At 55.1% G+C, this 27,845-nt stretch overlaps 1 protein-coding gene across 2 annotated transcripts; it reads left to right on the top strand.

The window, feature by feature from the left end:
• Window positions 1-549: 549 nt before the first annotated feature.
• TNKS1BP1 (tankyrase 1 binding protein 1) lies at window positions 550-25,919 on the top strand. Of its 2 annotated transcripts, none has more exons than XM_054438349.2 (12): window positions 550-703; window positions 3,613-3,771; window positions 4,866-5,499; window positions 7,699-7,768; window positions 11,697-13,052; window positions 15,024-17,185; window positions 22,734-23,100; window positions 23,335-23,485; window positions 23,616-23,752; window positions 24,519-24,676; window positions 24,960-25,032; window positions 25,479-25,919. In XM_054438349.2, the coding sequence occupies exons 2-11, from the start codon at window positions 3,678-3,680 to the stop codon at window positions 25,018-25,020; spliced, it is 5,190 nt and encodes a 1,729-aa protein (XP_054294324.1). In that variant the 5' UTR covers window positions 550-703; window positions 3,613-3,677; the 3' UTR covers window positions 25,021-25,032; window positions 25,479-25,919. The 2 variants fall into 2 exon arrangements, with proteins under 2 accessions (XP_054294324.1, XP_054294325.1); XM_054438350.2 differs by lacking the exon at window positions 550-703 and adding an exon at window positions 3,168-3,399.
• The last annotated feature ends 1,926 nt before the right edge of the window (window positions 25,920-27,845 follow it).

Here is a 27,845-nt window from a genome sequence, read left to right on the forward strand (position 1 = left end):
AGAAAGTACGGAGTATATGTGAAGCTTTTGTTCTTACGGGAAGAAGGGGGGATACAAACTTCAGTGTAGGGAGGAACCCATGTCTGAGAAGGGGCCTAAAAGGAGATAAAGGTCACTAATGAGGAATGCGGAGCTGCCAGACTTCTTCACGGTGGCGCTAAATCTGAATTGACACAGGAGGATGGCCACGTTGCGCGCGTTCTCACCACGCAGGTGGTTGTACCAGGAAGCCGCTCCAGTCCGCCGGCGGCTACCTTCTTGCCGGCGTAGCTCGATGGTACTGTGCTCTGTGCAGGCGGCGGGGCCCGGGAGGGGCCGCCAAGGCAGTTTCTCTAGGCAGTCGTCTCGGTGGCCATTTTACCCGAGCGCGGCCGGCTGAATTGCATCAGTTTCGCCCCGGTGTGAGCCTGGGGCGGGCCCCTCATCTGCAAGCCTCATGAATAATTGAGTACTGGGCCGCGCCTGTTCGCCGACGGTGGGACGAATTCTGCACGGGCTTCCCACTCCCGGGTTCCACCGGCTCATGCATATTCATGAAGCGCCCTGGGGGCGTGGGCCTGGGCGGAGCTAGGGGCGGGGCCCCGCCGGGGCTCGCAGTGGCTTCGTCCCGCGGTGACGGCGGCGGCGGTGGTAGCAGCGGCGGCGGCGGCGGGGACTGGCATCGGGGCCCCGAGCCGAGCGGAGCCGGATCCCGGGCGAGCGCGTGAGTGCGCGGGGGCGGGCGGGCGAAGGAGGGGGCGGGGTCCGGGATGGGGCGGGGGAGGGGCATGGGAGGAGTGGGTGCTTTCCAGCCGACACCTCGGGTTGAGGTGGTGGTGGTCGGGGGTCACCAGGAAAGTTTGCAGGGGCCGGGGGCGCTGGGGACGCTGTAGGCCCGGGGGAAGGTGGCGCGTGTGCGCGGGGGCGGAGGGCGCATGGTTTGGAGCTCGTGCTGGCAGAGCCAGAAGAAAGGGGGGAGGGGGCGAGGGCTTGGGGCGGGGCCGGGGGCGGGCAGAGCCGCTGGAGGGACCCCTGCCTCCCCTTCCCCCGGGCCGCGCTAGCCCCCTCCCCCGGCTCTTTCGGCACGCCTCCAGCCACCCCAGTCCGCCCCCACCTGATCGACATCTGCAGCCCACCGTCTGTTCGCCGGCTGCTTCACAGCCCGCTCACAGGTCCTCCGCTTCTGCCGCCACCGCCGCCCCCTCCTCCTCCTCCATCCTCTTCTCCTCCTTTTCGGCTGCCGCCGTCCCTTCTGTGTCCAGAGCTCCCCACTGGGCCCCTCCAGACAGCCCATTGCCCGGGGCTGTTCCATCTTCCCGTTGGCCCTCCCTCTTTCCAGCAGTTTACGTGCTGTCCCTGCCGACCTCTCTAGCCTCGGATCCGGCTGGAGATCCTGGGGTCCATAGGGGCGACCCCGCCTGCGCCGAGTCTCCTCCGGGGCTGGAGCTGCCCAGCCCTTCTGGAGGCCTTATCTGCCAGGGGTCAGCTCGTCTCTACCCTGCTACCCTCTACCCCCTGGTCTCTTGGGGGTGGGGAGTGCTCAGAACCGCTGCGATTTTGCAGCTTCTGGCCACAGCCAGGGTGGCCTTGGTCACCAGGGGCCCCTGGCTGGGGTCTCTGAGTTGCTGTGGCCACCTCCGCACCTGGGGACTCTGAGCCCGCCTTCATTGCTGCAGCCCCTCATACCGCAGAGGGGCCCATCAGAACCCCAGGTGAAAGGATTTTTTTGGTTCTGAGCCAATTCATTTCCATCTCCAACCACCCACACTATGTCCCTAGTAATAATGTTCAAGGACAAGGAAACAATCTTGTGTTTTAATTTTATTTTTTCTATCATGTGCCCCTCACCCCACCACACTTGGTCTGGCTCTGCACAGTTATTCACCCACCCACAGTGGGCAGTCTTCCGTGGTGGTTGACTGACCAACGGGTTGACAGTACTGGGTTTCTCTACTGTCTTCATACCCTCTCCCATCTTTGAAACACCTGGGGCAGGGTCAGCGTTAGGGGAGGGGAGTTGGATTTTGCAGAGGTTGAGCACTGAGGGTCCCTTTTAAGGATTTGGTGCTGTCTTCCCAGACCAGCTGGAGTGGGTGACTTTAAGTGAGGCAATGCCCCTTGCAGGTTGAGAGGAGAAGTTTGGGTTGTCCTCAGGGCTCTGCATACCAAGTGAGGGAAACTTCCGCCTTGCATGAGAGGTGCAGGACCCTATCCCCCAGGGTCTCCATGTTTTTGTGGGTGGGAGAGTGCTTCAGGAGTCAGGATGGGAACTGAGGAGGTGGTGGAGTATCTGAAGAACAGGTGACAGGACTAGGGCCTGGGAGAGTGAAGGAATGGTCTGGGAATGCTGGTAGCCTGGGGTCAGGGAAGAGGAGGAGGTGGTTATCAGGGATGTTACCTCATTGGTGACACTGAATGGAATCACAGTAATAATAGGCAACATTTGTTGAACCCTTATTATGTGCTAGGCATTGTGCTAAGCCTATTTCATGTACTATTTCATGTAAGCCCCCTGAGGGTCTCAATAATCCCATTTTTCAGTTGGAGAAACTGAGGCTTGGAGAAGTCACATGGCTAGAAAGTGGTAGACCCACCCAGCATTGAATCTTGGTATATCAGATCCTGAAGCTCATGTGACAGGCTTCTACCACCGGGCTGTGCCTCTTGGTTTAATTTCTTCTGTCCCCCTCAGAACTCCTTAAAGCCAACCCTAGGCTGGTGAGTGAAGCCCACATAGCCCCTTTTCATAGGCTGTGGCTGCTCCACCCTGACTGTCTTGGAAGGTGGAGCCCCAGGGAATTTTCCCCCAAGTCACTCCACCCCCCGGATGTTCTCAAGCCCTGTCCCGTTCTCCCAGCCCAGGCCTGGGCCGGCTCCTCCTTCCTCTTGGCTAGGCCCTGGAAATCCAGTGGGAGGCCATTGCTATGGCAACAGGACTAGGCCCTGGCTTTACCTCATCAAATTCCAAGCTGAAGCCAAGCGATTGAGAAATTAAAGAAAAAAATATATTCCAGATGTTTACTTTTTATTCCTTATTTTTCCGTGTTTGGATGAGACAGCTCTGAGGGAGGGGAGAGTGGGGCAGGGCTGTGGAAGGAGAACAGGGAGAGGGGGGAGAAGGAACCACTCCCAGCTGCGGGAGGGAGGGAGAGAGGGAAGGAGGGTGAGCGGGAAGGGGGAGGCAGGCAGTGGGGCGGAGCCCAGGTTGGGGAGGAGCGGGTTTTTCCCGTCTCCCGTGAGGTGATTCACAGACAGACTTCATACTTTGCAGCTCTCTAGCTCTGCTTTGAGTAGACACCTCCAGCGGGGCCGTCCTACCCAAGGGGCACTGTGGGGACTTAAGTGGGGTGTCTTGGAGAGCTTGTCAGAGGAGGGAGCAGTGAGTGACTCCCTGAAGCGCTAGGACTTTGGGGTTAGGAGGTAAGAGTTGGGGAGGATCTTTGAAGAGTTGAGGATATGGCTGCTGGGAACCTCCCTTGACCTCCTCCTACCCTCCCCACCCCCCCTACCCCACCCCAAGTTGTCTCTTCCTGTCCCACACTCTGCCTGTGTTAGAAATAGGAGACTTCTCTCCGCTAAACCTACTGGCAACGCCCAACTCTTTTTTTCCTTCTCCTCTCTCTCTTTTCCTAGGTCTGCAGCCACCCCAGCTCATACCTCTCTGCCTCCCCGCTCTCAAGAAGGGTCTGCCGCATGTGATGAAAGTGTCTAGTCTCAGGGAAAGCTCAGCCATGGCTTCCCCACTGCCCCGGGAGATGGAGGAGGAGCTGGTGCCTACTGGCTCTGAGCCAGGTACCAATGGGTACAGGGTGGAGGCGGGTGGCTGGGAGGGGGTGGGAAGGGCAGAGGCTGCCCCCTCTTATCTGTCTTAGGGGGTGGTTGAGTGACTATTCTGTTGAGATAGGGAAGGAGTACCAAGGCAGTGCAGGATGAGTTTGAAAGGTTCTCAGCTTCTCTTGAGACTCTTCAGAACTGTTTAGGATCATAAATCTCCAACAGGTGTAAGAGCAGATAGGGACCTTTGAGATTATATGGATCAAGCTGCATGCTTTGCAGAGGGGAAAACTGAGGCCCACAGGGAAAAATGGAGTGTACAAGTGGGAGTTTGAACCCAGACCTCCTGGCTCCTTGTGTAGACTCTTTTCTTATATTTAGCCGAATGTGTAGGAGGTACGAGATTCCATCAGGAGGATTGTGGACGAGGGTACTTCCAACTTCCAAGGTCATTTAGCTTTATATAGAAGGTAGACTTCTGGTCCTGTTTTTTTTTTTTTTTTTTTCTTCCCATAGCAGATTTACTTTTGTTTGACTTGGGTCAGTAGTAAGTTTGCATTCCCAGTCACACACCAGATGACAGTGGGGAGGTGGCCTGGGAGTGTGCTGTGGCTGGGGGAGGAGGCAGCCTGGAGGCAGGATAGAGAAGCTCAGCTGAGATTGAAAGTTTACTATGGATGATAGAGAAGAGTGTCACGTAAGGTGAAAAAACTAGATTGGGAATATGGGGGTGCTGACTGCTTGATAGGGACAGGCAGGCATTTGTTTATTGGCTCATTTGTTCATTCATTCTTTTGTTTAATTATAACTTATGCTAGGGGCAAAATACAGTACAGGACGAAATAAGGTGCCAGGTGGGTCCTTAAATAGCTTCAGCTTAAAAGGGGAATTGGCTAAAACATTTTGGGAGTTTGAAGAAGGGAGAAGATGCTTTTGGGATGTGTGTAGAAAATCAAGGAAGGCTTCATGGAAGAGGTGGCATATGACTTGTGCCTCGAAAGACGTGAATATTCTTAAATTGGAGGGTGGGAGATGAGGTGGAACAGGAAACAAAGAAGTTCTGCTTCCTGGTTCTTCTGACAGCTCCCCCACCAACCCTTTCCTTTTGGTAGGTGACACTCGGGCCAAACCCCCTGTCAAGCCCAAACCTCGGGCCCTGCCTGCCAAGCCAGCCCTGCCTGCCAAACCCAGCCTGCTGGTGCCTGTTGGGCCTCGGCCTCCCCGGGGTCCCCTGGCTGAGTTGCCTTCTGCCAGGAAGATGAACATGCTGGCAGGACCCCAGCCCTATGGTGGCAGCAAGCGCCCCCTTCCCTTTGCACCAAGGCCTGCGGTTGAGGCCTCCACTGGAGGAGAAGCCACCCAAGAGACTGGGAAAGAGGAGGCTGGGAAAGAGGAGCCACCCCCTTTGACACCCCCAGCTCGATGTGCTGCCCCAGGGGGCGTACGGAAGGCCCCTGCCCCTTTCCGCCCAGCCTCAGAGCGCTTCGCGGCCACTACGGTGGAAGAGATCCTGGCCAAGATGGAGCAGCCTCGGAAGGAGGTCCCTGCCAGCCCTGACCGCCTGTGGGGTTCCCGCCTCACCTTTAACCACGATGGCAGCTCGCGATATGGCCCCAGGACCTATGGCACGACCACTGCTCCCAGGGATGAGGATGGCAGCACCCTCTCCAGGGGATGGTCCCAGGAGGGGCCAGTAAAGTTTCCAGCAGAGTGCCAGGAAGAGCACAGGAAGACCCCTGAGGAGAGGTGAAGGGTGGGAGGTTGTATATTTTGTGGCAGCCTGGAGGTCAGGTGGGGTGGGATTGGGTGGGGGCTGGGGACCAAGTGCATGGCCCCATATAGGGTTGTGACTTTTACCTGTAGATTGGTTGTGTGCTGTGAGTACAGGCAGATCCCGATCTAGGTCACAAATCATTCCCCGGCAGATGGTGTTATCATTACTGTATGCTTTTAAAGTTGTAGTTTTTCTTTACAGAGTTGATGCAGGTTTATGTTAGAGAGTTCAAATGTACAGTATAGAAGTTTAATAGACAATAGACTTTTTTTTTTTTTTGAGATAGTGTTTTGCTCTTGTCGCCCAGGCTGGAGTGCAGTGGTGCGATCTCGGCTCACTGCAACCTCTGCCTCCCAGGTTCAAGTGATTCTCCTTCCTCAGCCTCCTGAGTAGCTGGGATTACAGGTGTGGGCCACCACGCCCAGCTAATAATTTTTTTGTATTTTTAATAGAGTTGGGGTTTCAGCCTGTTGGCCTGGCTGGTCTTGAACTCCTGACCTCAGGTGATCCGCCTGCCTCGGCCTCCCAAAGTGCTGAGATTACAGGCGTGAGCCACCATGCCCGGCCAAGAAGTTTATTTTTAGTTTCTATATACTGAGAGCTGAGCACCAAACTTTGCCTCATTGGCATCCTGTTTGTTCAAGGGAGTATTAGATCCATTGTAGAGATGAGGAAACTGAGGCTCAAAAATGACTCCCATAGTCTCAGCAACTTAAGAGGCAGAGACAGATGTTTGTTTGATTCCAAATCCTCTGCTCTTAACTGCCAGCTCTTACAGTGGGCAGAGCAGTGTGCCAGTCCTGGGGTGGGGCTGCGTGTGTCAGGATGAGTAGGGCACAGTCTCTGCCTGTGAGGCGGAATCTGATGGGAGAGGTAAGAGAGGAACACATCTTTTTTTTTTTTTTTTTTTTTTGTGACGGAGTCTTGCTCTGTAACCCAGGCTGGAGTGCAGTGGCGCAATCTCGGCTCACTGCAAGCTCCACCTCCTGGGTTCACGCCATTCTCCTGTCTCAGCCTCCCGAGTAGCTGGGACTACAGGCACCCGCCACCACACCCGGATAATTTTTTTGTATTTTTAGTAGAGATGGGGTTTCACTGTGTTAACCAGGATGGTCTCGATCTCCTGACCTCGTGATCTGCCCGCCTCGGCCTCCCAAAGTGCTGGGATTAACAGGCATTAGCCACCGCGCCCGGCGAGAGGAACACATCTTGATGCCAGGCCAGCTAGTGTCTGCACAGAGATTTTGGCTGGTTGGAGATATTTGCATATGATACGCTTCTCCAGAGTTGCCACTAGTGTAAAGCAAGGCTGGCCAGGAGGTGCTTCTTGGGGTAGTGGGCATGGGACATTGGAGGAAAAGGCTGAGGCATCTCAGGAGCCATCAGCTGCACAGAGGCTGTCGTTAGTGCTGGGAGAGCCAGCTTGAGGTATGGCTGGCTCCTTGGGCCTTTGACCGCTCTGCTGGGCTCCGAGACTCCCTTTCTCTTCCTACTGCTATGAAGGCAAGGGCTGGTGTGGTCTGGGCTGAGCGGGAAGCTGAGGGTCCCTGCCCTGCCCTGCCCTCTGGCCTTGCCCTTCTCTCACCTGAAAGTGTCTGGAGCCTTGGCCCCAGAGCTAGTCCTTTGCCTGTCCCAGACCAGGGTGCTGTGAGGTCACACTCTTGCCCAGGCTGGGTTCCACCCGCCATCTTCCTTCTCTCCCTCACTCCAAGTAGAGCTTAAGAACAATTTCAACCCTGGAAAATCACTCTTTCCTCTTCCCCTCCCCCACTGCAATTCTTCAAGAAGTATTGGCAGGGCAGCAGGACCAGCTGCACTCTTCCTGGCTAGAGGAGAACTTTAACTCCTTATGGGTGAAAGGAAAGAGGAGTTATCTTTTTAGGAGCCGTTGAGAGGTCTGGGCATCCAGGATGCTTTTCCTAAAGGAGCTGGGGAATTTAACCCTTCCTGCTCAGGTAGGGAATAAGCACTGTTTTCCAGGGCACGTGCTGAATGGAAAACGGACAGATTCTGTGTCCCTAATAGTTGCAGGCAGGGCTCAAGAGTAAATGACTAGGACGGTTTAACCTTTGGGTGCTGTTAAAGTTGAATTGGGAGACTCTTCCACATTTTTCATTCTGTGACAGACTCTAACATTCCGTGCCTCCATTTCCTGTCCTCGTCCCTCACAGGAGCCTTCCTTCCGACCTGGCCTTCAACGGGGACCTGGCTAAGGCAGCCAGCTCGGAGCTACCTGCTGATGTGAGTTATCCTCCGGTTATGAATCAGAATCACGTATTTTAGAGCTGGAAGGGTCATCTGAGATCATCTTTTTACTTTCCTTGTAGTTCAGATGGGGAAACTGAGGCCCATGGAGAGAGTGACTCACTGGAGGGCTGGACCTGGGATTTTTCGACTCCTGGGCCAGTGCTCTTGATCACCAAAGTGGCTAGGTGTGGTTAAGGCCATGAGGCCATTCATCATAAACAGTAATGGTAGTATCCACAGCAACTGCCATTGATTAAGTCACTACTATGTACTGGGCCTGTTCCGGGAACGTTAACTAACTCAATCCTTGTGATAACTCTGGCTAGTAGACCCAGTTAGTCCCATGTGAGAGATGAGAGCACCTGTGCTTACAAAGGGTAAGTAACTTAGGCTGAGGCAGGAGCTGCTGTGTCTGCCTCCCATGCTTTCCCTGGCTGGGCTGCCTTTTCTGGGTTCAGAAGAGGGGTGAGTCCTTTTGCTGAGATTTTCCCATCATACTCCTGTTCTTGAAGATGGTCAGCCTGCTTTCTTGAGTAAACAAGGTACAGGATGGCCCTTTTTGCTGATACAGCCCTTGCTAGCTGGAGATCTGACTTGATTCATTTGTCCATCCAGCAAGCAGTGACTGAGCGCCTGTTAGGAGCTGGATGTTGGGGATAGCTGTGAAGGTAGAGTAGAGAGTGCAGGGACGAGTGTGGTCAGGGAAGGTGTCACTGTGAAGGGCAGAGGCTGAGCTGTGTGCATGTCTGGGGAGCAGCATTCTTGGTAGAGGGCACAGCAAGTACAAAGGCATTGGTGCTTTCCTAGCAAGGAGGCCAGGATGTCTGCCTTGCAGTGAGAGAGGAGTTAGGTGGTAGTGAGGACCGACGGGTGGTGGGGTTGGCTTGTGTCAAGTCTCGAAGGCCTCTAGAAAGACTTTGGCTTGAGTGAGAGCAACAGGCCATTTGAAGGGTTTGCAGGAGAGGCATGGGATGCTGCTGTCTTAGTTGTGAAGAGTCACCTGGCCCACTGGATTAAGAATCAGTTGCAGGGAGGTAAGATCAGCAGCATGGACCAGTCAGGGGGCTGTTGGAATAGTCCAGGTGGGAGATGATGACGGCTTGGACCCTGGAGGTAGCCTACGGTGGAGATGGGGAGAAGTGGTTGGTTTTGGATAGAATTTGAAGGCATGGTGGAAAGGACTTTCAGATAGATAGCACAGAATCAAGGGTGACCCCAAGGCTTTTGGGGTCCTGAGCAACCGGAAGGATGAGTTTATGGTTGCCGAGACGGGGACTTCTAAGGGTGAAGCAGGATCGGGGGAGATGGGAGTTTGTTTTGTGGATTTGTTGAATTTGAGATAGTTTTCAGACATCCATGTGGAAACGTCAAGCGGATGGTTGGGTAGCCGAGTCTGGCCTTCAAGGGAAGTGAGCAAATTTGAAAGGAACACTTGGGAATTGTCAGAGTAGGGATGCTTGTGAAGACTGGCTGAGATTACTGAGAGTGGGGATGGTGCAGGAGGGGAGGGCCCGGAGGTACAGCCAAGGAGACTGGGAGGATAGTGAGAGAGTCCACCAAGTGGAGACAGCCTCCAGGACTGGGGGAGGGCGCCATCAGCTGTCAGATGCCACTGACAGGTCAAGTAAGGTAAGCACAGACAATTGGATTCAGCTCCAGGGAGGTCATCCGTGACCTTGACGAGAGTAGTTAGGTGGCAAGGTAAAGGAGAAAGCCTGTTTGGAGTGGGTTCAAGAGAGAAGGGGACAAGAAGAACTGTGGATATTAATAGTGAATGTAGACAGGACTTTCAAGAAAATGGATGGTAGCTAGTGAGTGATGTGGGGTCAAGAGTGGTTTTTTGGTTTGCTTTTTTGGCTTTTCAAGACAGAAGAAATTAGAGCAGTTTGTGTGCTGATGGAAATGATCCAGTAGAGAGGGGAAAAAAAAATCAATGATGCAGGAGAGAGAGGAGGGATTGACCTCAGCCCCAAGCGAGGACAGTGCCTGATAGCAGAAGGGGAGGCAGAGTGCTTGGGCTCCCATGCAGGAAGTGGGTGGTGTGTATGTGTGTGGCGGTGGGGGGGGGGTTGTCGGGGGTTCTCTGCTGGTGGCCTCTGTGTTCTCAGGGAACAGGAAGCAAGGCCATCAGCTGAGAGAGGATTGGGGGAGGTGTGGAGGTCTGATGGGAGAAGATGCTAAAACATTGCCTGGGAGAGAATCATGGAGTGAATGGCAGGGGGAGTGCCGTGGGATTCTGGGCAGCTCTAGGGCCGGCTTGAGGTCAGCGGTGAATCTGGAGTGAGACCAGCTGTCACGATTGTGTGTTTTTGTCCAGCCACATGCAGCTACTCAGGTGCTGGGCTGGGATTGGCCCAGCTGTATTGGAGAGCTGTGTTTAAACAGGTTAAACAGTGTGATGAAGCAGATGAGGGAGTTGAGCGTTGGGTAAAAAGTGACGTTAATGGTGATAAGAAGAGAGGTGAGGATATGAGGGGAGTGGGGGACAATGAGAAAGAATTAGGGCTAAGGGGCTGTGCTACGAGAGGGGCTGAAAATGAGGGCGTTGGGGAAATAGAGTGAGCCGGTCAGATAGGTGGTGGGGATGGGCAGGTGGGATACTTGGGATTGAGATGATGCCGAGGTTGCAGCCACTGGTAAGGATGAGGTCTAGGGTGTGACCTTGAGAGGATGGGTCGCACAGTCACTGGGGAAGAGGAGGTCAATGACACAGGCTGGAAGGGTCGCATCTGGCTATGGAGATGACTGTAAGCTATCACAGCAATGATGGAGAGGGTTGCAGTGATGCAGCGGTTATGGTTTTCAAGGAATGATGGGTGCGTAAGGGTTGATAACAAGAAAGAATTGTGGGTTCTATAGTTTAAGGGCACGAGCTTTGAAATTAGAACGTTGCAGAGGGGAGTGAGCATGGAGGGAACAGAAGGGACCTTGAGAAGCAAGCAGGACCCTTTATTTTGCCCAGGCCTAGTAGGTGATGATGTGGGAGAAATAACTACATGGGAGAGGGCGGCCAGGGAAGCGTGACCTCTGCAGAGGGCAAAGGTCAGATGGAGCCAGACTCACTTCATTGTCTGGGGACAGGTGGAGTGCCAGGTGCTTGGTGCCTTGTTTGTCCCCCTCTTCTCTCCACGTCCTCCCCACTCTCTGCCGCCATCATCCCATGAGTCCTAGGCCGAGGGGCCAGTGCACACATTTCCCTTCACCCTCACCTAACTGGGAGATGAGCATTGTCGCCACCAGCCCTAATGTACCTCAGGGGAAGCTGAGGCTCAGAGAGACCAAGTGTCCGCCATACGTGAGGGAGGGCACATGCTGGTAAGAGGCAGTGCTGGGACGGCTCAAGCCAGGCGCTGTCACACCCCCCAGTGCCTTTTGCCTGGGTCCCATGGCCTTCCTGCTTCCTTGGCACCTTCCGTGCCACGAGGGGCACCCCCTGCATGCTGTAGCCACTCCCGCGAGCTGCTCTGTAGCTGCACTGCACCTCGAATCCTGCTTGGATGCGAAACCCTCTCTCCCCTCCCGACTCCCACGTGCTGAGGTGCTTCAAGAGCCAGATTCTCAATGTTCCTTTTCCCTTTATAAAGCAGGCGTTCTGGACCCCGAACTGTGACCTCTGAGGAGATCCTCAGATGAGCTTTGGGTTGAGTGGGTGAGGGGTTCCAACCACCTGAGATGGTAGGAATTATGCTTTGTGAATAAGGATAGGCGCATTCTGCGGGAGAAGGTCTAAAGGGGGCTCTGTGAGAAGTCCTGCCTTGAGTCGTCTGTGGGGCCCCTCCCAGCTATCCCAAGAGGACCCCCTCGGGTTCCAGTTTCCTCCTCCCAGCCTGGGAGAAGCTGACCTGGGGTCTGTGTGGGGTCAGAGGGGACCCTCCCCGCCCCGCTGAGAGGTGAGTGACGGCTCTTGATCTTTCTCTTGCAGATTTCCAAGCCCTGGATTCCCTCAAGTCCAGCCCCCTCCTCAGAGAATGGAGGCCCTGCCAGCCCAGGCCTCCCCGCAGAAGCCTCAGGCTCAGGCCCTGGCTCTCCCCATCTTCACTCGCCTGATAAGAGTTCTCCCTGCCACTCGCAGCTTCTGGAAGCCCAGAGTCCTGAAGCTTCCCAGGCTTCTCCCTGCTCCCCTGTGACTCCAACAGCTCCAAGTGCAGCCCTGCCTGATGAGGGCTCCCGCCACACCCCCAGCCCAGGGCTCCCTGCCGAGGGGGCTCCAGAGGCCCCCAGACCCAGCAGCCCTCCCCCTGAGGTCTTGGAGCCCCACAGCCTGGATCAGCCCCCTGCCACCTCGCCCCAGCCCGTGATCGAGGTGGGTGAGTTGCTGGATCTCACTCGGACGTTTCCATCTGGCGGGGAGGAGGAGGCCAAGGGAGACGCACACCTCCGCCCCACCAGCCTGGTTCAGCGCCGATTCTCTGAAGGTGTGCTCCAGTCACCCAGTCAGGACCAGGAGAAGCTGGGGGGTTCGCTGGCTGCCCTGCCCCAAGGCCAGGGGAGCCAGTTGGCCCTGGATCGTCCCTTTGGGGCAGAGTCCAACTGGAGCTTATCAGAGTCCTTCGAATGGACCTTCCCCACGCGGCCCTCGGGTCTGGGTGTGTGGCGGCTGGACTCCCCGCCTCCCTCCCCCATCACTGAAGCAAGTGAGGCTGCCGAGGCTGCTGAGGCTGGCAACTTGGCCGTTTCCAGCGGGGAAGAAGGAGTGTCTCAGCAGGGGCAAGGGGCCGGGTCAGCTCCAAGTGGGTCAGGAAGCTCCTGGGTGCAGGGGGATGATCCAAGCATGTCCCTCACCCAGAAGGGCGATGGGGAGAGTCAACCTCAATTCCCAGCTGTTCCCCTTGAGCCCCTGCCTACAACTGAGGGCACACCTGGATTACCTTTGCAGCAGGCAGAGGAGAGATACGAGTCGCAGGAGCCCTTGGCTGGACAGGAGTCCCCTCTCCCCCTGGCTACCAGGGAGGCAGCCTTGCCCATCCTGGAGCCAGTCCTGGGGCAGGAGCAGCCAGCACCCCCTGACCAGCCCTGTGTTCTCTTTGCTGATGTCCCTGAGCCTGGGCAGGCACTGCCTGTCGAGGAGGAGGCCATGACCCTAGACCGGGCTGAGACCACCCAACCCAGGACAGAGGCTCAAGACTTGTGTAGGGCGTCCCCCGAGCCTCCGGGCCCTGAAAGCAGCTCCCGCTGGCTGGACGACCTCCTGGCTTCACCACCACCCAGTGGTGGCAGTGCAAGGCGGGGAGCTGGATCTGAGCTGAAGGACGCACAGTCCCCAAGTACCTGCTCTGAGGTGAGAATGGGCATAGGGAGAGTGGGACTTCTGGGGACAGAGGCCAGGGCTTGGGTGGGCTTCATTCTTTGAACATGAATTTTACATGTCGAGAGCTTGGGCTGTGGTAGCGAGCAAGGCAGCTGTGGATCTGCAGATTGTAGCTCTGCAGAGCCACACAGGACGCTGTATGGGGTTTAGTGTGAGGCTCTATCCCAGCTCCAGCATTCGCTAGCTGATTGGTCTTGGGAAGAATGTACCTTAACTGCTGAGCTTCAGAGTGCTTTCCTGATAGTAGCATTGGCCTCTTAGAGTTATACTGTGAGTAAATCGAAGTGGAAAGCTCTCGGCACAGTGCGTGGCAGGTGCCGAGTATTCAGTCTCTCATTATGGGAATATCGTTCAAGGCAAAACAGTGTAGCCATTTAGAGCGTGGGCTCCTGGGTTCATCTCCTGGCTCTGCTTTCCTTTGCCCAGGTGTGACCTTAAAAGAGTGACTTTTCTGCCCTCTGCCTCAGTTTCCACATCTGTAAAATGTGGATAACAAGATGAGCTCTACCTCCAAGGGTGCTGGCAAGGGTTCAATGAGCTGTAATGTCTAAAGTGCCAAGAATAGCGCCTGGCTCATCCTAAGTGCTTAAGAAGTGTTGGCTTTTACAAACGTTATTAACATTGAGCTCCAGACCTGCTTTGTAGACAGGCAGCTGGGCCTCAGAGGAGGCGAGCCTTGTGCAGTTACCCAGCAAGTTGGTGGCTGGGCCCGGGCCAGCGCCGTTTCCCGGCCCAGTGCCCTTTCTCCTACCAGGCTGCCTCTGAATTTAAGGGCCGGGGGCCAGGTGGCTTTTGAAATTTATTTCTTAAGCAGGGCCTGGGCTGTAAGGGGCGGGGCTGCAGGAAAGGAGGAGCCTGGGGGCCTCTGGGGGCTGGGGGGCGGGGAGAAGGAGGAGCAGGAAGGGGTTAAGCTGACTCCTGCAGTAGGTGTGTCTGTCCCGGGATGTGGGTGACTCAACTGGCTCCTGGGCGGGGCTGCCCAAGCTGCAGCTGCTCCGGAGGGAGCAGGGCCAGGGTGAGGGAGAGCCAGCGCCAGAGCCGTCGGACAGGTCCCAGCGCGGGGAGCAGCCCAGCCCTATCCCTGCGCCTGTCTGGCCGCACCCACCAGCCCCAAGGCAGGTTAGGGGCGGGGGGCCATGGCCCAGCCCGGGGATGGGGAGGCCAGCATGTCTATCCTGGAGCGGCTGCTAGCCAACGCTGCGCTGAGGGATGAGGCTGGCCGGCTCCGAAGCCCTGAGCCCAGGGCTGTCCCGCCCACAAGGGTGAGTCAGGGAGCGTGAGGTGGGGGGTGGGGTGCAAGAAGCCCTGGCTAGGATTTTCCCCTGTGCCAGAGGCTGCCCTTCCTGTCTTTCCTGGGCCAGGGTGAGGGCTGAGAGGTCTTCCTGGGGAAGATTGAGCAGACGGCACTTTGGCTGGGGAAGAAGGGCCTGGGTACTTATAGGAGGACAGGGGTCAGATGGGCATGGGGGAGGACGGGCTGGAAAAGCTGTCATGGGTGTTGGAACCTTGCCTTGCAAGGCAAGTCGCAGAGAGGCTTTGAATCTTGACCTCTCCTAATCAAAAGGAAAGTGCACTGCCCGCCATTCCTGTGTGAAGACCACTCCTCTCCTGGCTGTTGGCCAAGTATTGCCCAAGAGTTGTAAACATGACCATGGGACCATCGATTGAGTGCCCACTGCATGCCAGGCACTGTGCTGAGTGCGTGGCCTAAATGATCTCATTTAATCCTCTCACACCAGCCCCATGCAATAGGAATTATCCTCGTTTAAGGATGAGGATGCTGAGACCCAGAGTGGTTAAGTGATTTGCTCGAGGTCACACAGCTTTCTGTTGCCAAAGTGGGGCTTTCAGGCACTAGGCAGCGCTGACTATGCTGGATTGACTCCCACCCCGATTGAATCTAATCGTTTCTTTGTCTGTTTTTTTTTTTCTTATTCCCAGGGACTCCTTGGCTGGTCCCAGAAAGATCTGCAGAGTGAATTTGGGATCACAGGAGACCCACAGCCCAGCAGTTTCAGTCCTTCCAGCTGGTGTCAAGGTGCTTCTCAGGACTATGGCCTTGGGGGTGCAAGCCCTAGAGGAGACCCAGGTCTCGGAGAGAGGGACTGGACCAGCAAGTATGGGCAAGGAGCAGGGGAAGGGAGCACTAGGGACTGGGCCAGCAGGTGTGGCATCGGCCAGGAGGAGATGGAGGCTAGCAGCAGCCAAGACCAGAGTGAAGTGTCTGCCCCAGGGGCGCTCACAGCCCAGGACCGGGTAGTTGGAAAGCCAGCCCAGCTGGGCACTCAGCGGAGCCAGGAGGCAGATGTTCAGGACTGGGAGTTCAGAAAGAGGGATTCCCAGGGCACTTACTCCAGCCGGGATGCGGAACTCCAGGACCAGGAATTTGGGAAGAGAGATTCACTGGGTACTTACAGTAGTCGAGATGTAAGCCTCGGGGACTGGGAATTTGGGAAGAGAGATTCTCTGGGTACTTATGCCAGCCAAGATGTCAACGAGCAGGGCCAAGATTTGGGGAAGAGGGACCACCGTGGCAGGTACAGCAGCCAAGATGCCGATGAGCAGGACTGGAAGTTTCAGAAGAGAGATGTGTCACTCGGCACCTATGGCAGCCGGGGTGCGGAGCCACAGGAACAGGAGTTTGGGAAGAGCGCTTGGATAAGGGACTACAGCAGTGGTGGCAGCTCCAGGACCCTTGACGCCCAGGACAGAAGCTTTGGAACGAGACCCCTGAGCTCTGGGTTCAGCCCCGAGGAAGCCCAGCAACAGGATGAGGAATTTGAGAAGAAGATTCCAAGTGTGGAAGACAGCCTTGGAGAGGGCAGCAGGGATGCTGGCCGGCCAGGAGAGAGAGAATCAGGGGGCTTGTTCAGTCCTAGCACTGCCCACGTGCCGGATGGGGCACTCGGGCAGAGAGACCAGAGCAGCTGGCAAAACAGTGATGCTAGCCAGGAGGTGGGAGGGCATCAGGAGAGACAGCAGGCAGGGGCTCACGGCCCTGGCAGTGCTGACCTGGAAGATGGGGAGATGGGAAAGCGAGGCTGGGTCGGTGAGTTTAGCCTCAGTGTTGGCCCCCGGCGAGAGGCAGCATTTAGCCCAGGGCAGCAGGACTGGAGCCGGGACTTCTGCGTCGAGGCCAGTGAGAGGAGCTATCAGTTTGGCATCATTGGCAACGACAGAGTGAGTGGTGCTGGCTTTAGCCCTTCTAGCAAGATGGGAGGTGGTCACTTTGTGCCTCCTGGGAAGACCACAGCTGGTTCGGTGGACTGGACTGACCAGCTGGGTCTCAGGAACTTGGAAGTGTCCAGCTGTGTGGGTTCCGGGGGCTCGAGCGAGGCCAGGGAGAATGCCGTGGGACAGATGGGCTGGTCAGGTGGCCTGAGCTTGAGAGACATGAACCTGGCCGGCTGTTTGGAAAGTGGAGGGTCTGAAGAGCCCGGGGGAATCGGAGTTGGGGAGAAGGACTGGACTTCTGATGTTAATGTGAAGAGCAAAGATTTGGCTGAGGTCGGGGAGGGAGGAGGCCACAGCCAGGCCAGAGAGAGTGGCGTGGGGCAGACTGACTGGTCAGGTGTGGAGGCCGGAGAGTTCCTTAAATCAAGAGAACGTGGAGTTGGACAGGCAGACTGGACAACTGACCTTGGGCTGAGAAATATGGCCCCAGGGGCAGTCTGCAGTCCTGGAGAGCACAAAGAGCTTGGGGTGGGCCAGATGGACTGGGGTAACAATCTGGGCCTGAGGGATTTGGAGGTGACCTGTGACCCAGAGTCTGGAGATTCTCAGGGGCTACGGGGATGTGGAGTGGGGCAGATGGACTGGACCCAGGACTTGGCGCCCCGGAATGTGGAGCTCTTTGGGGCTCCGAGTGAAGCCAGGGAGCATGGGGTGGGTGGGGTGAGCCAGTGCCCAGAGCCCGGCCTGAGGCACAATGGCAGCTTGTCTCCTGGCCTGGAGGCCAGAGACCCCTTGGAGGCCAGGGAGCTGGGGGTTGGTGAGACAAGTGGGCCAGAGACCCAGGGTGAAGATGACTCCTCGTCTTCCTTGGAGCCACACCCTGCAGACCCTGGAATGGAAACAGGAGAAGCCCTCAGCTTCGGAGCCAGGTAATGAACGGAGCCCCATCCCGAGTGTGGGAGGGAACATGTGAGGGCTGTCCAAGAAATCAGAACCTTTCTGAGGAGGGAAGAAACAGTTTTTCCTGAGGACTTTTAGTGTTTGGGTAATTGAGACATTTTGGACTAAGAATTTTTAATTCTACTTAAAAAAAATTGAAATATGATATACAGGTGAGTTCCTTTTCTGAAGGATGACTAATGTGTTACTTTTGCAACCCATGTTTGAGCTTCCTTGGTGATTTGGAATTGTGACTGTGACGGGGGAAATGGTGCATGTCATAGCTTGGATGGTTTCTGATGGGTTCTACTCTTGTACACAGTAGCCGTTCCCCAGGCCTCTCAGCCCTGAAGCCACAGGTGTTTTCATAGGCATAGGGCAGAGAATTCCGTGTCTTCTTGGCCGGGGCCACCACAGCCAGGAGTGGAGTGGACAGTGGCACCCACGGGTTCTCAAAGAGGTTAGGGACTTGGTGCTTCTTGCCTGTCCTATCATAAAGCCTGGAATAGCAAGTTCAAGAACCCGAAGGGTATGGGGACCTGGCCCCATGAGCTTGGCCTCTATGTGCAAATTTGCTGAAAGAGCTTTCCAAAGGCTTTGCAAGCCAAGCACAATCTGTTTCATGGATGTTTTAAAACCAGCTGAGATGATTTTGCAGCTGAGAAAGGTGCTAAAAAGGCATTGCATCCGTTTTGTTAACATTTCCATCCATTGAGATTTGCTTTTATTCCCTTTAGTGAGCAGAAAATGGTACCTTTTCCAGCCCCACAGTGGGAGCTTCTCACTGGGTGTGTGGGGCAGGGGCTTTTATAAGTGGAAGGGGTTGGTGGTGGGAGGAGAGGAGCAGGAAGGGGCTAGAGAGCATCATGGTGGTCTTGGGGAGTCAGGAGAGGCATTTGGGATGGAGGAGGAGAAGGGAGAGAGGAAGATGGGCCCAGGGAGATGCCCAGGGTGGTTTGAGGAAGGGGAGCTTCCTCATGACTCAGGCTGTTGATGGGGTGGTGGTGGAGCACAGGGAACCGCCGAGGCTGCATTGAGGACTGCAGGGAAGAGGGGAGGGCGCAGGACTAGGTGTCGGGAGGCCCTTGTGGTCCTGGGCAGGTTGCTGGGCTCTGAGCCTCAGTTTCTCAGGGTTTGACTCAGGAAGTGCAGAGTTCCAGCTTTAATGTTCCTGGTGCAGGGGAGAGTCCAGGCTTGGCGTGGTTGTTCCTGATTTCTTTTCCTGGGACTCATAGAACTTTGCATGCCCCATGCTTAACCACACATCTTACCTCATTGATGTTCACAGCTGCTCTGTGAAGCAGGAAAGTGATTTTTATCCTCTCCGCTGGAGGGTGGAAAGGTGGTGTGACCCCTTAAGGGCAGAGTCAGGAGTACCTCTTTCTCACTTGTATGTGTTAACTGCTTTAAGGTGTGGCCGTTGTGGGACATGCCCCCCTGCCCCGCCAGCCCCCCGCCACAAGCTCTCTGCCTTTCCGTTCTGTGTGGGGTGGCTCTTAAGAAGTGGAAAGTGATCATCTTGTTCCCTTAGTTTAGGATGGAGGGAGGTGGGGCAGGGATTGCGGTGGGACTAGGTTAGGGGAAGAGGAGGATAGTGTCAGAGAAGCAGGGAAGCACTGATTCTCTGAGCTTTGGTCTCATTGTGTCTTTAAAGCACCCAGGCTTTTGTGATTGTGTTACTATAATCTGGCCAGTGTTGACTTTAACCTGAGTTCAGGGGTTGGCCGTGATGCCATACAGGTGAGCCTCATTGTATGCAACAGAAAGCGTGGCTCCTAACAGAAAGCATGGCTCCTCAAAAGCCGAACAGAAACAGTTGATTTAGAGAGGAGTTTGAGGGGCTTGTTTGAATTTTATGCTTTCGGGCAGCCTTTTCTAAAATGTGTCCTAAAGAATACCAGTCTGTGAATATGTTTGGAAAATGCTGGGTACTCTGTGGCCGTACAGAAGACTTAGTCTGTATATTAGCATATATTAGTACCTTAAAGACAAGTAATGCAGTATTTTCCAAGCTAATTTGGCTAATGTCCAAGAACCTAGTGTTCTGTGCAGGGAAATTCTGATGTAGGGAAATTCTACACTATGGGCACTTTCTCTTTTTTTTTTTTTTTTTTTTGAGATGGAGTCTCGGTCTATCGCCCAGGCTCCCAGCCTGAAGTGCAATGGTGTGATCTTGGCTCACTGCAACCTCTGCCTTCTGGGTTCAAGTGATTCTCCTGCCTCAGCCTCCTGAGTAGCTGAGATTACAGGCACACATCACCACTCCCGGCTAATTTTTGTATTTTTAGCAGAGATGGGGTTTCATCATGTTGGCCAGGCTGGTCTTGAACTCCAGACCTCAGGTGATCCACCCACCTCGGCCTCCCAAAGTGCTGGGATTACAGGGATTACAGGCATGAGCCACCATGCCTGGCCCACTATGGGCACTTTCTCTTTAAAGAAAATTTTGGAGGTTCCCTTTGTAACGAGAAGTCCTTGAGAATAGCTCAGAGGGGTCTGGCTCTGGGTCCATCTGCCAGGCTTGTATTCTGATTCTGTCACCACCTCTGTGACCTTGGGCAAGTTTGTTCTCTTCTGTGGGCCTCTGATTCCTCGTCTGTAAGTTGGGAGTAACTTACTCCCAGTACTCATGGGGTTTTGTTAATTGGTCCTCACAAAAACTAGGGAAACTGAGACCCAGAGAGGCAGTGTGACTTGCACCGGTTCCCACGGCTGGTGGCTGTGGGTTCTTCTTGTCCGCCTGGGCCCAAGCCTTGCAGTCTCCTCTGGGCACCCTCCCTGTCGCTGTGGGGTCAAGGTCAGCTGCTGTTTCTCTAGACACATCTTTCCATCTTCACCCCTCCCTCATTTCAGGTCTCAGAACACTGGGATATTCACGTTTTGTAGTTCCAGCGCCATGTTTGCCTCTGGAGCAGTGGTGGAGGATGGGGTGGGATACAGTCTTGGTCCTCAGGGTACTCTAAAGTTTAGACCAGGTGAAGGATGTAGATGGCGACAAGATGAGGCACATCCTCTCTGGCCAGGGACCCGTGTTGAGGATGATAATGACCATCCTAATAATTTGTTGTATTTGTCAAGTGCTAACTATGTGTTAGGCACATATTTCTGCCAGCAAACTAGAACAGTTTATGTACTTTTATTATCCCCATTTTACAGATAAAGGAACTGAGGTTCAGAGTGGGACAAGTAACTTGTGGTCAAAGCCACAGGCATAGGAGGAGACAGAGCCTAGCTGTGTCCTGGAGTGGCAGGACTCAGTCCCTGTGTTCCTAATTACCCCTCTTTCCTGCTCCCGTGCCGGGAGGGGCTCAGCTTGTATGTGATCTGGGTGCTTAGGGGTAGAAAAGCTGCTTCTAAGGTGGGGTGAAGGGCGAGTGGGGTTTAGTCCGGCGGGGTGGACGTAGCTGCACTTTCTTGGGCTTTCCCCACTTGCCACTCTCCACTCCTCAAGGCCACCTCCAGAGCTCACTGACCTCTGCCTGAGTGGCTTGGGCCACCTCTCGCCTTAGGAGTGGATTTTTTTTTTTTTTTTTTAAGACGGAGTTTTGCTCTTGTTGCCTGGGCTGGAGTGCAGTGGAGCGGTCTTGGCTCACTGCAACCTCCACCTCCTGGGTTCAAGCGATTCTCCTGCCTCAGCCTCCCAAATAGCTGGAATTACAGGTGCCTGCCACCATGCCTGGCTAATTTTTATATTTTTAGTAGAAACAGTTTCACCATGTTGGCCAGGCTGGTCTGGAACTCCTGAACTCAGGTGATCCGCCTGTCTTGGCCTCCCAAAGTGCTGGGATTACAGGCATGAGCCTGGGCATTTTACATCCCTTTAGCTCATGGGGCCTGCCCTTAGTCTTCTTTTGCCACACCCCAGGGAGAGGCTTTGGGCCTGGCCTCTGTAGTCTGGGTGGGGTGCTGTTGCCGCCCCCTCCCTCCAAATCCTCCCTGATTTTGAGCTGGCTTTGGCCCCCAGCCAGGGCTGCTCCCAATTCTGCTGCCTTGCTGTACTTCTGCTGCCGCCACTGCCTCCTCCCCCAATGTCTCTCCCCAGACAACTTTAATTTCCATCTGTCAGCAGGTTGTGGAAGGACAGACTGCCACTCATGCTCTCTCTCCCTGCACCCTCTTTCTGCTTGGTATTGACTCACCTGCCCCGCTTTCCTCCTGCTTTAATCCCAGTGGGAACCTGGGGCCTGGCTTCCGGGCACTGCTGTGCCAGCCTTTCCCACACCTCTGTGCATGGTATGAGTGTGTGTGTGGGGGGTGGGGGGTGGGGGCACGAGGTTGCGCGTGTTTGTGTCAGGTGTGGCTCTGTGCCATGCCTGTAGATGTGGTGGGTGCGAGGTCCATCTTGGGGAGTGACAAACAGCGCACAAGCTCTCTGCCTGAGTGTGTGTGATGAATGTGAATGTGTCTGTCATTTTGGGGAGTGGCCGCTGGACCGGGTGGGTAGTATGAGTTAGTGAGAGAGTGTGTGGTGTGCTTGTGCCGTGTTTGTATTTTGTTTTTAGATGGGGTCTTGCTATGTTGCCCAGGCTGGTCTTGAACTCCTGGGCTCACGTGATCCCCCTGCCCTGGCCTCCCAAGTAGCTGGAATTATAGGCGTGAGCCGTGCACCCCGTGTCCAGCTGCATTGTGTTTTGAGGAAGCAGTAGACAGAAGATGCATATGCTGCATGGAGGTCCAAGGTGACCCAGCCCCTCATTTGCTTGGCAAACATTTGCTTAGTCCGGCGTGTAGCCAGGCTCTGGGTCAGGTGCTGGGGGCATAAAGGCAGAAAGGGCCCTGTTTTTGCCCTTGAGGACCTCACTGACAGGCTATGGGGACAAAGAACCACAGGACAGAAGCAGGATTGGAGCCCAGGGCTGGTAGTGCCGAGGCGGCCATGGTGGCTGGGAGGGGCAGGGCAGCTTCGGAAGCGGAACTGAACCAAGGGGACAGTACCACCAGGGACAGTGTGGTGCGGGGAGCTTTCCAGAAGAGGGAGCAGCTCGTTCAAAGCCAGCAGCATGTGAGGGCCGGGTGTCTTCTGATGGTCCCTGGTTGCTCTGTGAGCCTGGGGAATGAAGAGGCATAACGTGGGGACTGAAGACAACATGAGTCCGGAGAGGCAGGTGGGCCAGTACCTGGCTCACCCCAAGGAGTGTGACTGCCCGAGCATGTGGCCCTGGGAGGGAACACATTGCTAGCATGCAACAGCAGCAGGAATAATGGTGGCTCCTTCTGGGGTGCGTGCTGACCAGGACTGTGCTAGGTGCTTTAGATTTTTCTTGACTCTGTGCAGTTAGAGAAGCCTGAGCTGTTTCCAGGGGAGGGGGCTCACCCAAGGTCTCAGGGATTTGAACCTGCCAGACTGGCTCAGCTCTTCACCTGTGTGCTGTGTTGCTCAAGGCCCCAGCCGTGTCCTTCTTGAAGGAGTCTGGAAAAAGCATGAGGAGGAGGGCAAGGGAGAGTTTGGGGGCTGCGGGAAGGAGCTTGTGAAGTAGGCTTCAGGGCAGGGAGATGGGGCCTCATGATGATCTCGTTCTCTCTCTGTCCCCTTTACAGCCCTGGCAGGCGCCCAGCCCGCCCCCCACCCTCCGGCTCCCAGGGCCTGCTGGAGGAGATGCTGGCAGCCAGCAGCTCCAAGGCGGTGGCTCGGAGGGAGTCAGCGGCCTCGGGCCTTGGGGGCCTGTTGGAGGAGGAAGGAGCCGGGGCAGGTGCTGCCCAGGAGGAGGTGCTGGAGCCTGGCAGGGACTCTCCACCGTCCTGGAGGCCCCAGCCTGATGGTGAGGCCAGCCAGACAGAAGATGTGGATGGCACCTGGGGCTCTTCAGCAGCCAGGTGGAGCGATCAGGGGCCAGCACAGACTTCTCGGCGACCCTCCCAAGGCCCTCCTGCCAGATCCCCCAGTCAGGACTTCTCCTTCATTGAGGTCAGTGGAGGGTGAGCCCAAGACAGTGGGTGGGTGAGGGCGATGCAGCCAGAGCCCCATTCCTGGAGCTTCCCTGAGCAGTCCCAGTCCAGGAGGCAGAAAGCGCGTTGTAGGTGTGTCATGTGAACGTGAAGCTCCAGCTGCAGGAGGGGTCCAGCTCCTGGTCAGCTGCTGTTGAGGGGCTCCCGTGGGATGAGGCAGCAATGGCAGTGGTGTCACCATTGTCCCGAGCAGGACACCGAGATCCTCGACAGTGCCATGTATCGGAGCCGTGCCAACTTGGGGCGCAAGCGTGGGCACCGGGCCCCGGCCATTCGGCCTGGGGGTACCTTGGGCCTGTCAGAGGCAGCAGACTCGGACGCACGCCTGTTCCAGGACTCTACGGGTAGGGCTGATGTATTATTTGGTGATGTCTCTTGATCTCTGGGGCATTAAGCCAGGCTTTTGCAGGGGCTATGGGTTCGGGGAGTTTGGGTGTGCTGCCTTTTCTGAGCCCCTTTCCTGGGCCTTTGCAGAGCCACGGGCATCTCGGGTGCCATCTTCAGATGAAGAGGTAGTGGAGGAACCTCAGAGCCGCCGGACACGGATGTCCTTGGGCACCAAGGGGCTGAAAGTCAATCTCTTTCCTGGCCTCAGCCCTTCTGCCCTGAAGGTACCATCTGATCATTAAGCAAACATGTCCAGCCATCTGGCCAGGTGGCCACCTTGCATGCTGTCTTTCTTCTCTCCATCCATCAATTCATTTCCCTGTCCCCCTCTCCCATTCCTCCTCTCACTCTCCTCTCCATCGAGGGCTCCAGAAGATCCCTTTGTGCCCCACTGGGCCCTGTGCTGTGTGCCAAATGGGATGGAAAGAAGAACAAGACGTGTTCTTGTGCTGGAACCTCAGGGGCAGTGGGAGACATGATGCCCATAATTAGCCTGGATGAGGGAAGAAGTTTAGGTGTGCCTGAGGAGAGGCACAGATAAGGGCTGGGCCTGTTCAGAGAAAGAGGAGTTATTTCCTAACAGCAGAGTGGAGGGGAAGGGGAAGGGAGGGTGGATTGGAGAAGGCCTCTTGTAAGTATTTGATCTTAGCCGGCGGCAGGCACAGGAGTTGGCTCCTGGAGCCAGGGTGGTGGAGTGGCATCGCAGGCAGAGGGAACAGGGGTGGGAAGTCATCACTGGCTTTATCCCACCCAGTTTGTCTGAGTTCAATCCTGCCATATCTTTTTAAGGACAGAAAGGTGTGCAAGGCATAGCTCAGTTCTGCGGGAAGTGCATCTCTAAGTGACTTCCCATCCTTTGGGGTGAAAGGACTGCAGAGGGGTCTCTGCTTGATTCTGGGGACTGCACACTCTTGAGATAAGGTCTCACCCCCTGAGAATCCTACTGCCTGTCCCTCTACTATCTTATCTGTGTCTGGACTTGTTTCTCAGGCCAAGCTGCGCCCCCGGAATCGCTCAGCTGAGGAGGGGGAGCCGGCTGAGAGCAAGTCGAGCCAGAAGGAGTCCGCGGTCCAGCGTTCGAAATCCTGCAAGGTCTCAGGGCTGGGGAAGCCCCTCACGTTACCTCCCAAGCCAGAGAAATCCTCAGGGTAGGTGACCTAAGCTCTGGCCATCTGCTGATCTCACTGTATTACCCTGATGAAAAGGGAAACTCTCACTTCACAGAAGAGGCAAACTGAGGCTCAAAGAGGAGCCTCAATCGGACATGCCCCAGATGAACGGTATGAAGATGGTGTCAGAATTCGGGTCCCTGCAGCCAGGCCCCAGACTGCCTCTTCTGGTTAGAGGGTGGTTTCTGTCCCTATCTCGTCTCCTTGTTTTGTTCAGTTTCCTCAAAGTTTGCATTCTGGACCTTTGCCGTCTGCCTCCTAGGTCAGAAGGATCGTCGCCCAACTGGCTTCAAGCCCTGAAACTGAAGAAGAAGAAGGTCTGAGAAGTCACTGAGGTGAGGACCAGTTCCTGGGCTTGGATCCAGTCTGAGGAGGGCCTGCCCTGGAGGCTTGGGAGGCCTCGTGCCCCTTCTGTCCCTTAGCTCCCGCCCCTTTCTGTGCAAGGTTAGAAACAGCAGGTGAAGCCAAGCTCCAGAGACTTGGTAGGCCCTTGGCTCCTCTAGATTTTGTCCACAGGGAGGTCAGGGTGTTGTCTGGCCTGGTATGGAAGAGGAGGAGGGCTACCATCCTAGCCTGCCTCCCTGTGCTCAGGGACAGTCCCCCCATGCTCCCTGGCTGGACGGAGAGTGGTCAGCCAGCCCTTCTGGTCTGGGACCCTGCGGGCACTTACCAGGCTCTGTGACCAGGCTTAGCTGGGGGCACCAAGATGGGTGTAGGGGAGAGGAAGCTGAAGCCTCCACAGTGTCCTTCCCTGATGTCTTTTCCTCCCTTCCCATTGCAGGTTCTTCCTACCTGGCAGTCTCAGGCAGTGCCCATTCCTGTGGGGTCCCTGGGTGAGGAGACGGCTGGAGCCCCACCATGCCCCAGGCTGTAGCCTCTGTCCCCCTCCACCTCTGAGGAGCGTCTGGGGAGGCACATTTATGCACTTTGTATCACCTTCTGAACTCTCCCCACACCTTCCCTTCCCTGGATTTCATCACTAGTGGTTGAAGGTTTTGTCCCTTCCTCTCCTCCTTCCCTCTCCCTCTCTGCTTCCTCCTCCAGCCTCCCTTGGGTTTTCTTTTGATACCAATTTATAGCATTTTTTATAAAAGCCTTTGATTTTTATAATGGGTGGGACTGTACCCCTGCCTCACCCCAGGTCTCCCTCTGCCCCGCCAGGTACCCCACAGAGACCAATGACATTTTGCCACTTGAAACAATAAATAAAGTTTTTTGGGAATTGGTGCTGTCCAGGTGGTGGTGCGTGGTCATGGCTGCCCATCTCCTCTTCCAAGGCTGTAGTTGGAAAATGCTGATTCCCACTCTGCCCCACTAGGGGCTCACTCTGACACTGGATGTGTCACTTCCCTTTCACTTACATCACTGAGAAGGGTATATTGTTTACAATAGGCTGATCAAGAATTCAGACACCCCCTAAATCTTAGTAGTTTAACACAAAAAGGTTTATATTTCATCCATGACACAGTCCAGGGTGGGCTGGTGATAGGGGCACTCTGCACCTTGAAGTCATTCAGAGCCCAGGCTCTTTCCCTGTTGTGGCTCGGCCGTCTTCAGGGCTTGGAGTCTTCTGCCACATCTAATGGAGAAAGGGGGAATCTTTTGTGGGAGAGACTCTGAGTCCATTCAGGCTGCTGTAACAAAATACTGTAGACTTGGATGGCTTATAAACAACAGACACCTATTTCTCACAGTTCTGGAGGCCAGGAAGCTGAAGAACAAAGCACTGACAGATTCAGTGTCTGGTGAGGACCTGTTTTGTGGTTTATAGAAAGTGCCTTCTTGCTGCATCCTCACATACATGGTAGAAGGGACAAAGGAGCTCTCTGGGACCTCTCTTATAAGGGCACTAATCCTATTTGTGAGACCTGCAACCTCATGAACTAAACATTTCCCTTTTTTTTTTTTTTTTGAGATGGAGTCTTGCCCTGTCACCGAGGCTGGAGTGTAGTGGTGCAATCTCGGCTCAGTGCAACCTCCGCCTCCCAGGTTCAAGTGATTTTCCTGCCTCAGTCTCCCCAGTAGCTGGGATTACAGGCGCTCACCACCACACCTGGCTAATTTTTGTATTTTTAATAGAGACGTGGTTTCACCATCTTGGCCAGGTTGATCTTGAACTCCTGACCTCAAGTGATCTACCCACCTTGGCCTCCCAAAGTGCTGGGATTAAGGCCTGTGCCACCATGTTTGGAAAAGGCCTCTCTTCCTAGTAGCACCTTAGAGGTTAGGAATTTAACAACATTTAACAAATGTTGTGCACAAACATTCAGACCATGGCTTTCTACCCATCTAAAGTCTCATCTTAATATTATCTAATGTTGGGTGTGGTGGCTCACACCTGTAATCCTAGCACTTTGGGAGGCCAAGGTGGGCGGATCACTTTGAGGTCAGTAGTTCAAGGCCAGCCTGGCCAACATGGTAAAACCCCATCTCTACTAAAGGTACAGAAAAAAAAAAAATAAAAAAGCATAGTGGTGTGTGCCTGTAGTCCCAGCTACTCAGAAGGCTGAGGCATGAGAATCACTTGAACCTTGGAGGTGGAGGTTATAGTGAGCTGAGATTGCACCACTGCACTATAGCCTGGGTGACAGTGAGACTCTGTCTCAAAAAAAAAAGATACGGATGAGACTCAAAGCGTAATTCATAATTCATCCTGAGGCAAAATGTTCTCCAGCTGTGAACATGTGAAATATGTGCTTCCAAAATACACTGGTGGGGTAGGTAGGCATAGGATAGACATTCTCATTCCAAAAGGGAGAAATAGGAAGGAAGGGGTAACAGATCCCTAGCAAGTGCAAAACTTTAAGGCTGGAAAATAGTCATCTTTGACTTGAGGCTCTGCCCTCTTAAGTCCACAGGGGTAGAGAGGTCCTGTCTTCTGGACCCACTGGGGTGGTGGTCCTGCGTCCATGGCAGTTCTGTCTTGTGGTCCCATTTTCTGTGGAGGCTCTGTGCCTAGGTTATGCACCTGTAGCTATCTTGGGCTGGGGTCACACACTGGTGGTCCCACTCGTCTGGGTTGTAAGGTAGCCCTACCTCCGTGGCTCCCCTGGGCATTGCCCTCTTCGGGGCTTTCTACAGTGGCCCTGCCCCTGCCGTGGTTCTTTGCCTGGCCCCTTAGGCTCTCTGGAGCATCTTTGAAATCTAG

The sequence above is a fragment of the Pongo pygmaeus genome, chromosome 9 (genome assembly GCF_028885625.2).
Source record: "Pongo pygmaeus isolate AG05252 chromosome 9, NHGRI_mPonPyg2-v2.0_pri, whole genome shotgun sequence".
NCBI lineage: Eukaryota > Metazoa > Chordata > Mammalia > Primates > Hominidae > Pongo > Pongo pygmaeus.

Bases quoted from the DNA above. Each gene is read 5' to 3' on its own strand.
- TNKS1BP1 (XM_054438349.2), top strand. From the start codon at position 3,678: ATGAAAGTGTCTAGTCTCAGGGAAAGCTCAGCCATGGCTTCCCCACTG. The intron at 5,500-7,698 runs GTGAAGGGTGGG...CGTCCCTCACAG, and splicing joins AGGAAGACCCCTGAGGAGAG to GAGCCTTCCTTCCGACCTGG. The intron at 23,101-23,334 runs GTCAGTGGAGGG...TGTCCCGAGCAG, and splicing joins AGGACTTCTCCTTCATTGAG to GACACCGAGATCCTCGACAG.